The sequence below is a fragment of the Littorina saxatilis genome, linkage group LG17 (assembly GCF_037325665.1).
Source record: "Littorina saxatilis isolate snail1 linkage group LG17, US_GU_Lsax_2.0, whole genome shotgun sequence".
NCBI lineage: Eukaryota > Metazoa > Mollusca > Gastropoda > Littorinimorpha > Littorinidae > Littorina > Littorina saxatilis.
The window spans coordinates 53,145,916-53,159,549 of record NC_090261.1 but is presented as its reverse complement, the minus strand read 5'-3'; the positions used below and the strand labels follow the sequence as shown (position 1 = coordinate 53,159,549).

Here is a 13,634-nt window from a genome sequence, read left to right as displayed (position 1 = left end):
GTGTTTTTGAATTGATTTCGAAAAAAAAATTTTGATAATAATTTTTATATATTTAATTTTCAGAGCTTGTTTTTAATCCGAATATAACATATTTATATGTTTTTGGAATCAGCAAATGATGGAGAATACGATAAACGTAAATTTGGATCGTTTTATAAATTTTTATTTTTTTTTACAATTTTCCGATTTTTAATGACCAAAGTCATTAATTAATTTTTAAGCCACCAAGCTGAAATGCAATACCGAACCCCGGGCTTCGTCGAAGATTACTTGACCAAAATTTGAACCAATTTGGTTGAAAAATGAGGGCGTGACAGTGCCGCCTCAACTTTCACGAAAAGCCGGATATGACGTCATCAAAGACATTTATCAAAAAAATGAAAAAAACGTTCGGGGATTTCATACCCAGGAACTCTCATGTCAAATTTCATACAGATCGGTCCAGAATCGCTCTACACACACACACAGACACACACACAGACACACGCACATACACCACGACCCTCGTTTCGATTCCCCCTCGATGTTAAAATATTTAGTCAAAACTTGACTAAATATAAAAAGGGGAGGGGATGTGTCCACTATTGTATTGTTTTTTTTGTTTTTATTGTTGTTTGCTTAACGCCCAGCCGACCACGAAGGGCCATATCAGGCCGGTGCTGCTTTGACATATAACGTGCGCCACACACAAGACAGAAGTCGCAGCACAGGCTTCATATCTCACCCAGTCACATTATTCTGACACCGGACCAACCAGTCCTAGCACTAACCCCATAATGCCGGACGCCAGGCGGAGCAGCCACTAGATTGCCAATTTTAAAGTCTTAGGTATGACCCGGCCGGGGTTCGAACCCACGACCTCCCGATCACGGGGCGGACGCCTTACCACTAGGCCAACCGTGCCGGTCTTGTATTGTATGCTCAACCAAAAAGTAAAACTTATACCTCGAAAACTCTAAGAAAATCGGTCTTAAAAAAGAGGGAATCTTAAAACAGGGGGTAAATTTACAGAGGTTAGGAACAGAAAATCTAAATAAACAAGGTCTTAAAAGGGAGGTTCCACTGTATTAACAACATCATTATGACTGTCGACTGCAGTTGAGTGTTCTAACGTACTGACAATGTTTTGCAGATGTTCAACTCACGGACGTGCCAGCTGCTGATCGGGGCTGGTGCCAGACAACTTGTCGGCCTCAAGACCATCTCTGTCAGAAATCTGGGTAAGAGAAATTTTTTACCTGTTTATCATGCAACGAACAAACATGCGCATGGAAGTACATTTATTTAAGGGGGCCACAGTAAAACTTTTTTTCTCTCTGCAGAAAAACACGTAATGATGGAACTGCAACTTGTTTGATTACCTGGGTGGATTTTCTAAAATCATCAAGCTGTGTGCATCTTTGAATCCTCGCAGTTTGTTTTATTTGATTCGTGTTGCTATTGTTGAGTTCCGTTGTAATCACATATAACTAATTTGAAGAGCGTAGTGAGTTTCATTTTCATTTTGGTTCATCGCCTTTGCAATCAACTCTGTGTTGAGATGTTTTCCAGAGGAGATTTCTGGGGTGAACAAATAATGGTGACAGAAATAGGCCAAAGAATGTATGGAAGAAGAATTAAGCTAAAAATCTAAACGTCTGTATCTTTTCCTTCCAGGTCTTGCATCACGGTGTCTTCAGCTGGTGGTACATTTCATCCCACGTGTGCAGTCCCACTTTGAGGCAGCCCTGCCCGCTAAAAACCACACCATGCTCAAACACTTCGACAAAATCGTCAAGGTAAATACGACTGAAAATTTTAGGTCATTTTTGACTCACATGCGAAGCAAAAGTGAGTCTATGTACTCACCCGAGTCGTCCGTCCGTCCGTCCCCCCCGTCCGGCCGTCCGGAAAACTTTAACGTTGGATATTTCTTGGACACTATTCAGTCTATCAGTACCAAATTTGGCAAGATGGTGTATGATGACAAGGCCCCAAAAAACATACATAGCATCTTGACCTTGCTTCAAGGTCAAGGTCGCAGGGGCCATAAATGTTGTCTAAAAAACAGCTATTTTTCACATTTTTCCCATTTTCTCTGAAGTTTTTGAGATTTAATACCTCACCTATATATGATATATAGGGCAAAGTAAGCCCCATCTTTTGATACCAGTTTGGTTTACCTTGCGTCAAGGTCAAGGTCACAGGAGCTCTTCAAAGTTGGATTGTATACATATTTTGAAGTGACCTTGACCCTGAACTATGAAAGATAACTGTTTCAAACTTAAAAATTATGTGGGGCACATGTTATGCTTTCATCATGAGACACATTTGGTCACATATGATCAAGGTCAAGGTCACTTTGACCCTTATGAAATGTGACCAAAATAAGGTAGTGAACCACTAAAAGTGACCATATCTCATGGTAGAAAGAGCCAATAAGCACCATTGTACTTCCTATGTCTTGAATTAACAGCTTTGTGTTGCATGACCTTGGATGACCTTGACCTTGGGTCAAGGTCACATGTATTTTGGTAGGAAAAATGTGTAAAGCAGTTCTTAGTGTATGATGTCATTGCTAGGTTTAGCTGAAGGTCAAGGTCATGTAAAGGTCAAGGTCAAGCATGTGAGTCGTATGGGCTTTTCCCTTCTTGTTCTCATGTGGACCTCACAAAAACTGATTGCCAGTTATTGAAAAAGAAGCTGTGCCTTTGTTGTGTTGCCTGCTTCTGATTTAAACAAAGGGTGAATGCATTTATTTTCAATTTTGATTCTGGTTGTTGTCACAGACAAGAGAGAAAGGAATGGCTTGACGGTTTGTGGGGAATGGAGAGAAAGAGGGAACAAAATGAGACACTTTGTCAGGAAAGAAAAGAGAGTGAGTGTGTGTGTGTGTGTGTGTGTGGGTGCGGGTGTGTGTGTGTGTGTGTTTGCAGTGTTACTGTCAGTGAGTGAGTGTATGCTTGTGTCACTGTGTGTGCATTCATGTAGATTATAAGACGATGTTTCTATGTCCAAATATCTGTCTATATCTGTAAGTCTGTATTACGAGTGAACTGAAGAGAATGTTTCACAACTCTCAGGATTACGACGACCACATAGAGGAGATCTGCAACAAGCTGGTCAGCATTGCAGAGAACAGCCTGGAGGGTCTGCTGGCCAAGGTAATTAACAGCATTAATTACATAGAAACCCTCCTTGTGAATGTGTATGTGCGTGCTTGTGTGTGCGTGCATGTTTTAATTCCTTGTCTGTTTCTGAGTGTCTAATAGAATGTCTTAATTAATTATGAGGCGCCCACAATGAAATGCAATGCCAAAGTCCGGGCTTTACGGAAGATTGCTTGACCAAAATGTCAATCAATTCAGTGAGTGCATGTGTTTCACTGTCTGTTTCTGTATGTCTAATGGAATGTCTTTCTTCTTCACCCTTGAGACAAGTATTATGAGGTTGTGAACATTCTCATTTTACATTGTGATGTGACTTGTGTTTCAGTACGAAGTGAAAGCCCCCATGCCATCCCAGTGTTTCCGCTCAGTGTGTAAGCAGCTGGCCAAGCTTCACGAGGCTTTGATAGGGGTTCTGCCTCAAGAGCAAGTCAGGGTATGCTGATAGTCATGTACTTTCAGTTTATGTGTGAGGGATGCCGTGAGAGAACGCAAGATGAATGACTCAAACGTGCATGTGACTCTGCCTGAAGCTGGAATTCTGGCAATGAGATCTTTTTTCATTTTCATTTTCGTTACTTTATTGTCCGATCGCTGGGAAATTCGAGTCGCTTCCTCCCAGTGGAAAGCTAGCAGCAACAGAGTCGCGCTGCCCAGGTGTGCGCGTGTTTAGGTGTAATCAGCCACCTACACTTATGGCAGAATGTCCGAGCTCTGTCAGTGGTGACACGGGGACGGAGCATGGATACCGTCTGTGAGTCTGCACATAAAGTTGACCCGTGTCCGTCCCGGCCCGGATTCAAACCCGTGACCCTGGGATCACAAGTCCAGTGCTCTACCCACTGAGCTACCGGGCCCCCGGTGTGTGTGTGTGTGTGTGTGTGTGTGTGTGTGTGTGTGTGTGTGTGTGTGTGTGTGTGTGTGTGTGTGTGTGTTTAGCCATAGAGTGCATCATTACTTCATTTTCTGCAAAAGGAACAGACAGAAATACAAGATTCCCAACTTCAGTATGCATTCTTTTGTTACAGGATCTGTTTGTTCGAATGAACAACTCTTTCAAGCGATTACTGCGACAGAGACTGGTAGTGTTGGGAGTAGCCAGCGATGGGGGTCCGCAGCATGGGTAAGAGATGATTGTGATCACAATTTTCCAACGGGAAAACGTTGAAGCAATCAAATGACTGATTAAAAACAAGTCAGCTGCTGCTCAGATTTGCTGACAACAATGCAACTTTTTGCGGGAGACATAAAACATTTGCTGCAGGAAAATTGTAATTCTGTGATCAAAGAGTTGGGACTGTGGCCAGATACATGTGAACGAATTTTACATTGGACTGATACATGTATAACCAACACATTTTTTTTTGGCAGTGAGAGTCGCAGGCTGCTGCTTAAGATTTTAGCGCTAAGCCTCCTGTTTTGATTAAGTTCCCCATACCCCCCTCCTACATTTTGTTCTTCTGGTTAATAATTGTGTTGTCCACCATCATGAAAACTTGTGTAACTTAGCATTGTTATGGTCACGTCAAATAAGCATCTGCTTGAGTTCGTGTCCTAGCTGCATTTTTGTCAATTGTTTCATGTCATGTATTTTGAATAAAATTGTGTTTAAACCAAGCAGTTGTAAAACGGCCATCAAAAGTTAAACGAAGCTGCACGATAGCATATCACGATGCGGCGAATATGCCTCTCTGTTTTGCAGCGACTTGTGAGACAAGATTGTTAATTAAGTGGACATTGTTAGGTTGATGCTGGTATGTTACGGAGCTTGCTCTCTCTTAAAACGTGCACAAGAAAATCTAGTAATGTGTTACTGTAAGTGAGAATATGGCATTTGTATGTGATAATATTGTGTAATGATGTTGTGTTGCAGGTTGGTGACCTCTGACCTGACATTCTACGCAGGAAGCTTCGCAACGTTACAGGGTTTGGAAGACCTTGCACCCTCCATGGATGATGTGTGGCAAAGGTGACACAGTGACACAACACACTTTCACCCTTGTTACAAAACGGCGCTAAATCACAAAGGTTTGACTGAAAATATCAGGAACATTGTGAAACTTCTGGTGTAGGCTGTGTGTTGGCAAATACCAAATCAGTGACTGCTGCGCTAAACAAACTACAGTGATACCTGTGTAATGAAAGGACACCCTTGGGGCGAGCAAAACTTGCCCTTACAGTGCAGGCGGCCTGTCGTGACAGGTATGCTTTTGTCACAATGATAGACAGTGGGACAAGAGAAAGTGTCCTTTCAAGGGAGGTGTCCTCTCACCTGAGGGGCCTTACGTAATAGGTATCACTAGGAAAGTGTCCTTTCAAGGGAGGTGTCCTCTCATGAGGGGCCTTACGTAATAGGTATCACTAGGAAAGTGTCCTTTCAAGGGAGGTGTCCTCTCATGAGGGGCCTTACGTAATAGGTATCACTAGGAAAGTGTCCTTTCAAGGGAGGTGGCCTCTCATCTGAGGGGCCTTACGTAGTAGGTACCACTGTAGGAGTAAAGCCTGCTGCACTGACAGCAGTGACAATATTCACTGTTCAAGGTAACTTATGAGACAAAAGCAAAATCCTAGTCCTGCTGTAGTTCGGGCGATGTTTCTTTGAGTGAGAGAGAAATAACCAGACTGCAGTAACAGCAGTAAGGAAAACCATGTGCAGTTGGTCCCATCTCCAGTCATAATGACTAATTCTTCAGAAGTGTGTAAATGCTACATCCATCAAATGAATGACTCTTTCAGTGAGAGAAACCTGACTTGCAGTAACAGCAGTAAAGCAAACTGTTTGAAGTCAGTCTTATCTCCAGGCCTGGTAACCATTTTGTCAGAATGCTACATCCGTGCAAATGCTACATCCATCAAATGAAGGACTCTTGCAGAGAGAGAAACCTGACTGCAGTAACAGCAATAAACCAAACCATTTGAAGCCAGTCTTATCTCCGGTGGTAACCACTTTGTCAGAAGTGTGCAAATGCTACATCCATGAGTCTTGAAGAGAGAGGAGATTGAACTCTTTCCATACCATCCTGAAGAAGGCAGTTACATGCCGAAATATTGATATAAACGTACCTAACCTGGTTACTGGTGTGTTTTCTTTTTATTTAAACTCTCATGCTCATCTCTATTTAAGATGCTCAATACTTGAGTTCTTATAGGTGAAAGTAAATCATTTATTTTACTATGAGTAGATTTTTCAAACATCTTCAGTGGAGAAAAACAAATCGCTTGTGTACAAAAGATAAATCATTCAACTGCTGGATTTTGACTTTTTGAGTTTGTTTACAAATGTACATGTAGTTGAGTTGTTCTTCAGTACTGGTGACAGAAAGGGAGAAAAGTGGTAAAAATTCAAATCTCTAGTTTTGTTTTTGAAATATGGCTTTTCATAAAGCAGAAATACTGTAGTATCTGATGTACATAAGAACAAATCACTGGTTCACATGGTTCTTACATAATCTAACTTTTAAAGCTGATTCTTGTGTGTCTGTGTGTATGTTTGTATGATGACGATAGGACCCAAAACGGTTGCACGGACTGAGACAGGAATTGCAGAGAATGTTCTGTGCCACTCGAGTAGTGTCATAGGGTACTTTTGGAATAGCAAATTTGAAAGGATTCTTTAAAAAACGGCGGAAAACATTATATACCCTGTGAGCTATCGAGGATCCTCCCCGTCTGGGCTGTCAAAACATGGCCTTGTTAAAGGACGTTTTCAAATGATTAACGGGGAGATACACTCGAAGCACATTTAGCGAAGTTATGTTGCCAAATCATCAAAGATTAACATTTCACTACACGGATCGATGCACAGTCGAAATAGATGTGACTTTCACACGACCGAAGACTTCTTACTAGCAGACTAGCAGACGACAAGATCTAAATATTTAGATCAGTGAGAGCAATCCGTTGAAGAACAGTTACTCCACTTATTCGTCTTCAGTTAAGCTTATTTCCCCTGCCATAAGTTTCCTTGCAGATCTGTAGTCGCGTAGTGAAATGAACTAGTGTCATCGGAAGATTCTTCTCAGTCAATGATCGAAGCACAGTAAGTTCTATGCTGACAAAAGTCACTTTAGGAAAACACGACCAATGACTTCATTTATGAGCCCAAAGGTAACAATATCGACAAGAATGTACGCATTTGACATTAAATAAAACATTCATAGACAGTTTCCAACTCACCAGATCTGCCAAAGAGCCTTCATTCGTGAAAAACGATGATTTAAATCAGACAGGTATCGGAAACAACCTTTAGGTAACCTGCGTTTCTCCTTCCGAGGCGACGTGACGGCGCCACATTTGTTTGTTTATGGCTGTTTATCGCGAAACAACACAGTTGAAATTTGTGTGTAAAATATCATAAATGTGTGGCGTGTAATCTCCGAATCAGTTCGTTATCTGCGTTTCGATGGTAATTCAGTCAGAGTGGAGTTACTTTGAATCGAAGGCGAGGGTAACCTGCGTTGCATGTGCGACGGCGTGAACAAATTTGATTGCAATATTTTATACAGGAAATAAATGTCAATGATTCTGGCTCAGTCTTCTAGATCTGTTATGCAGTGTTTTGGTAGTGTATCTGCTTTTCTAATATGAAGCTCATTTGGAGTGATACTCTGATTGACGTGGGGTACCCATGTGTGACATCAGCCATATGCAGATTACGCCTCAGAACACTCTCGCATTTCACAAAGACAACAATAATTTGCAACATTTCAAGAACTGCATCAGTTTTATTAGATACTATAAACAAAAACAGCACAGACACGACTATTATCAACAACACAGAACGGGAGGTAAGTCGGCAAAGACACTCCTAGTGTGCGTTCCCGTTTTTGGTCGCCATTTTTGCTAGCATTTTCACAGTAAATCTTAACATTTCCATATCTATTGAATGATTGTGGAATTTTCTTTGATTGTGGTGATTCTCCTATCTCTCTGGCATGTACTAGGTGCTTTGTGACCAGTTTCTCCCCTAGACTGTATTGAAAAATGCGTCCGTGTGAGCTGACCCCCACTTGTCACCAGTTGCAAAGAACAACTCAGTTGCAAAAGATGTTACATTTCACAAAGCAATATTTTGAACTCTGCATTCCACAGAATGATTGCACTTCCTACCTGATAAGTTGTAAGGAGCAACGTACAGATTGGCATCTATGTGTTTATGTATGTGTGTGGTTGTATGTTGCACTATTTATTTATGTGCGTGTAGGTGGAGCAACTGTGTTTCCTCTGAACAAAAGAGTGGAGTGTTTATGGTTGTGTTGTTATTTTTACACTGGAGACGACTTTCCATATTTATTATACAGAATACTGGTAAACGCAGAGATGTGAAATATATGTTTCTGGTTGACTGTTGGTAAGATGAAATCTGTTTATGATATGATGCAAGAGCGTGTTAACTCATTCGCTGCGCGTCTAAATTTCCCCTGTGTTCCCTGCCAACGCGCGATTTAGAGCCATTTTGAAAAAATTATTAAAAATCAACAACACAAGATAACCTTACATACCTTATGTTTTTGCAAAGTTTGGAACTTACTCTTTTAGAAAATATATGAAACATTTGAAAGTACATACCTTTTGTTGTCTTCATATCCAGGCAAAATATCCAATTTGAAGCAAAACAAAAAACTTTCTACGTCATGGGTTCATCATACACAATGTCATGATCGACACTTGCATTGCCCGAATCATCACCCAAATGATCGTCCATTGGCACAAAATCGTCACCAGAATCTAAAATATCATCTCCACTATCATCATCACTGAGGTCAAGATCAGAACCGTACTGAATAACACGTTCTAGCACTCTTTTCAAGTTACTACGTCTCAGCAGAACGATCCGCCATCTTGGAAAAGTCAAAACACGTGGGTCGCACACCGTCAACAAAATTTTTATTAATCCCAACAATTTAAGGGAAGGAACTGTTTACAGTGAATGGTACTACTGTAGACAGATAGAAGTTCATTGCAGGGGTTGTTTCCCTTGGTCAGCAGGACCGTTTACACCGTTAAAAATTCGTGATATCCGTCGGAACTCAAGTACCGGCACGCAGCCAACGCTAAACACAGGTGTCGGAATTCCAGTTCCGACACGCAGCGAATGAGTTAAGGAAGTGCGTATGAGTCTAATTGAATCACACATCATTTTTTTCTGTTTATGGCAAATGTGTGATCCAGATGACTACAATTTTGTTATACAATGTTGGGTATATTCCTGTGATTTTGTAGAAATTTAAATACAGAAACAAGCTAGGCAATGGTGATCTTAAGTAACACATTTAAGACATTTAATTAGCTCTTGTCTGGTTTGTGTGTAAGGCCCGGTAAGTGGGTAGCTTTGATTATAAGCAGTTGTATAATTAGTTATCTTACAAATACAAAATGTTCCGTTGTCTGAAAGTGTGTCACAGTTTGACAGATAACAGATAAATGGCTCACCCATCTTGTGATGTGTCAAAAATGTTCATAGCAGATAGATTACAAACAAGTCTTTTGACGATTATATATATAATTAAAACATAATGACTTTTTCTAGTTCAGTATGTAAATTTATGGATACACACAAAACGTTAGATAGCTTATCAGTTTGCAGCATACAAAAAACTGTAACTGGCTTAACCATAATGAAAGTTTGTTTAATAAACATTTCTTTGGACAGTTTTGGAAATCACAAAGTAATGGTTTTCTGTAGTTTGGTCACAAATAAAGTCATGTGGATGCACATAAAAAGGTAACCAGCTTATCATTTTGCAGTGCACAAAAAACTTTATTAGAAATTGAAGACATGGATGGTAGAGACCCACAGGTACAGAGTCGATTATATTTACATTCATCTTTTTAAAGGTGGTCGTCTACATTTTTGCTTTTTTTCAATAATCTTATGGTTAGATATCGCTAAAAAGTTATGTCAGATGATGAATGAACCATGGGGAAAAAAGTTATGGAAAAAAAAATATATGGAAAAATAGATTTTATTTTTGGGTAGCGTGACTCACGCTTCCAATATTTTGTTTTCTGTTTGCTGAGAACATGTGCTTTGCCTAAAAATACTGACCAATCAAATTCATGTCACTATGCTTATAGTCACGCCCAAACAAGTGCAGCAACAGTTTGACACTGGAGCGCTGTCCACGCTTTTTTTTAAACGCACGAAATGCACGGGATTTGAGAGGAGTTTTGCGCTTGGCATTTTCCAAATAAGGATATCCTACTATGAGTACTACGCTGGAATACTACAATGAATTTTCAAATGGCTACACTGGCTTCGTCTTTCCTGATCGAAAGGGGGTGTATTGTTGATATTTGTAGATAATAGTCTCTGCATTTTAATGGTCAAATGGCGATTTCGGTATAAAAATGTAGACAAGGACCTTTAAAGTATCTCGTAAAAGACAGCTTAATAGATATTATAAAAGCAGTATTATTGCAGTGTAGACTAGTCATCTCTTGATTTATTTAATAATATGTGACATTTATTGTTGGAGAAATTTGAATCAAAACATCCTGTGTATGTTCTCAAGAGACCTTGAGTTACTGCGATCAGCATATACGGCCTTGAGAAAAAGTCAACAGTACTCTTGACAATCAACATCTTGGTAATGAAAACAATGACGGGCGCAGTGGCGTGGTGGTAAGACATCTGCCTCCTAATCGGGAGGTCGTGAGTTCGAATCCTGGTCGCTGCCGCCTGGTGGGTTAAGAGTGGAGATTTTTTCGATCTCCCAGGTCAACTTATGTGCAGACCTGCTTAGTGACTTAACCCCCTTCGTGTGTACACGCAAGCACAAGACCAAGTGCGCACGGAAAAGATCCTGTAATCCATGTCGGAGTTCGGTGGGTTATGGAAACACAAAAATACCCAGCATGCCTACTCAACAAAAGCGGGGTGAAGCTGACTATGCCCTCAGAGTATAGTGTGGGGAACCCAAATGGGCAAACGAGCTCACAGGTAACCAGACAATTCTGGAACGCTGAAGAAGAAGAAGTAATGACAACAACCATTTAGTCTACTGGACTGATGAGATATTACCCCCCGCGGGTTAAGGGGAGTCCCATATTGGTTGGGACGAGAAAGAATTTACCTGATGCTCCCCAGCATGTCGTAAGAGGCGACTAACGGATTCTGTTTCTCCTTTTACCCTTGTTAAGTGTTTCTTGTATAAAATATAGTCAAATTTTGTAAAGATTTTAGTCAAGCAGTCTGTAAGAAATGTAAGTCCTTTGTACTGGAAACTTGCATTCTCCCAGTAAGGTAATATATTGTACTACGTTGCAAGCCCCTGGAGCAAATTTTTGATTACTGCTTTTGTGAACAAGAAACAATTGACAAGTGGCTCTATCCCATCTTCCCCCTTTCCCCGTCGCGATATAACCTTCGTGGTTGAAAACGACGTTAAACACCAAAGAAAGAAAGAAAGATTTTGATATTGAGGTTGACCGGTTCATCAGAGATTACTCTGCTTCTCAGCTCTTTTCTCTCTATTTTCTTTTTACAATTTTGTATTTATCTGTCTATTTTTGTTATGTATTTTTTCTAACCTTCCATCGTTTATTTGCTTTATGTTTCCCATAGCTCAGCGCCAAAGCCTACATTTTTTCAGCTCTGCTTCATTAGGCTAAGATAAAGTTTAATTTCGTGTCTTTACATTTTGTCTTTGATAAACCTATCTTTTTGGAATGTCACCAGTGCATGATTCTATGACATAGGGTTAATTAAAGCCATGGATAATTAACAGATCTCACAACATTTATTGTCTGAGGTTCGCAACATTTGCCCTGTCAAAAAGTGGGTACAGTCAAACCTGTCTATTATGACCACGCAAAGGACCAAGAAAAGGTGGTTCTTTAGACAGGTGGTCTTTATGAAAGGTGAATTATATTGGGGGGGGGGGGGGGGGACTCCTCGAGAACCCTTGGGGTGTGGACTCCTCGAGAACCCTTGGGGTGTGGACTCCTCGAGAACCCTTGGGGTGGACGAACCCTCGGGGTGGTCATAATGTGCAGGTGGTCATCTCCAAGCGGTGATTGCTCAGGCAGGTTAGACTGTATTATACAGGTATATATACTGCACTGTCTTTTTAATTGAACCCTTTCGCTCCTGATGATGCCTCAACGCATCACCGTGAGGCTCCCGGATGATGCATTTAAACATCACCCGAGCCTGGCCGCATGATGCTCTCTGGCATCATTGTTGTTGCCCTCTTTAAAAACACAGCTGTGCAATCTACAGCTACATTAATCGTGTCGAAGTGTTTTCTTTCTGTGTATTGATAACCTAAAGATAGTGTCTTACAGAGAATAACAAATTACAAGAGCTAGGAAACCTGAAATGTTGAAGGAAACAGCGTGTGTCTTTTCGGCAGAGAACAACATGAAAGCCGAGGATCCTTGGGGTGGTAATAATGTGCAGGTGGTCGTCCCCAAGCGGCGATTGCCAGGGCAGGTTCGACTGTATTATACAGGTATATATACTGCACTGTCTTTAATGGTGATGGATAGCAGGCCAGTAATAAGTTGATAGGAATTTGACCCGGTGCCCTTAATCCGATCAACAGAACATTTGTTTCAATTTGTATGCACATATTCTTGATCCAACTGGCATTAATGGTTTACTAGCAACTTACCAAGTTCATTCCATTGCTGTTGCGATGATTGAAATGTCTCAAAATATTTTTGCTGATATGAAATCAGTTACGTCCCTTGTGGCCGCCTCACTCATCAAACGGTGCGGACAGGAGGGAGGTAGTGAGTGAGTGAAGTCAGTTGTAGAATTGCACAGTACCTTGATGAGAAGATAAGGTGTGCTAGGGAGTTAAACAATTGCCTGTGTTTGTGTCTTGAAGATGGTTGAACTTGTACTTTTGAAAATGTGCATGATAGTTTAATATTTGTGTGCCTGTTTTGGATGAATATTGTATCGGTATATTTATGCCTGTGATTCTCATTCTGATACATAATTATGTAGACGTGCTTGATAATTAATGTATGTGCAAATGCCTGGATGAATGTTTAATTATTAATTATATGTCTGTATATTTTATGCCTTTGCCTGAGTGATTATTCTCCTCATTCTTAATTATGATGGTGTGTGCTTGATGGTTAATGTCTGTGCCTATATATATGTTTGGATGATAGCTGCATATGTGTGCCTGGTTCATAATAGTGAAATTGTATGTGCCTATATCTATTACTCTATATTATTGTTGTTTCAATGCTGATGTGCTCATTTTAAAGTGAGTGTGCCTAAGTGCAGGTGGTTGCCTCTCTGTGTGTGTGTGTGTGTGTGCGTGCGAATGAGTGACTGTGTGTTTGTGCATGCAAACAGTTGATAATGAACATTGTATACCCATGTATTAATGACTCATTACTGTGTGCGTGTGCTTCATTGATCATAATTATGTGCACGTCAGTGAATAAGTGTGTTGCAGTGTTACTCATGTCATTTGAATTCTGGCGACTCAACTTGTCATTTGATGTGATTTACATGAAAACTGC

At 40.6% G+C, this 13,634-nt stretch overlaps 1 protein-coding gene across 1 annotated transcript in view; it reads left to right on the top strand.

Moving 5' to 3' along the window:
- The window catches only part of LOC138953928 (vacuolar protein sorting-associated protein 54-like), a 54,518-nt gene extending 43,195 nt beyond the window's left edge, over positions 1-11,323 (top strand). Inside the window, exons 21-26 of the mRNA XM_070325921.1 lie at positions 1,133-1,220; positions 1,657-1,778; positions 3,063-3,143; positions 3,475-3,582; positions 4,175-4,269; positions 5,020-11,323. Coding sequence (XP_070182022.1) covers positions 1,133-1,220; positions 1,657-1,778; positions 3,063-3,143; positions 3,475-3,582; positions 4,175-4,269; positions 5,020-5,119 — 594 coding nt within the window. The 3' untranslated portion in view covers positions 5,120-11,323. The remainder of the gene's footprint in view (positions 1-1,132; positions 1,221-1,656; positions 1,779-3,062; positions 3,144-3,474; positions 3,583-4,174; positions 4,270-5,019) is intronic.
- The last annotated feature ends 2,311 nt before the right edge of the window (positions 11,324-13,634 follow it).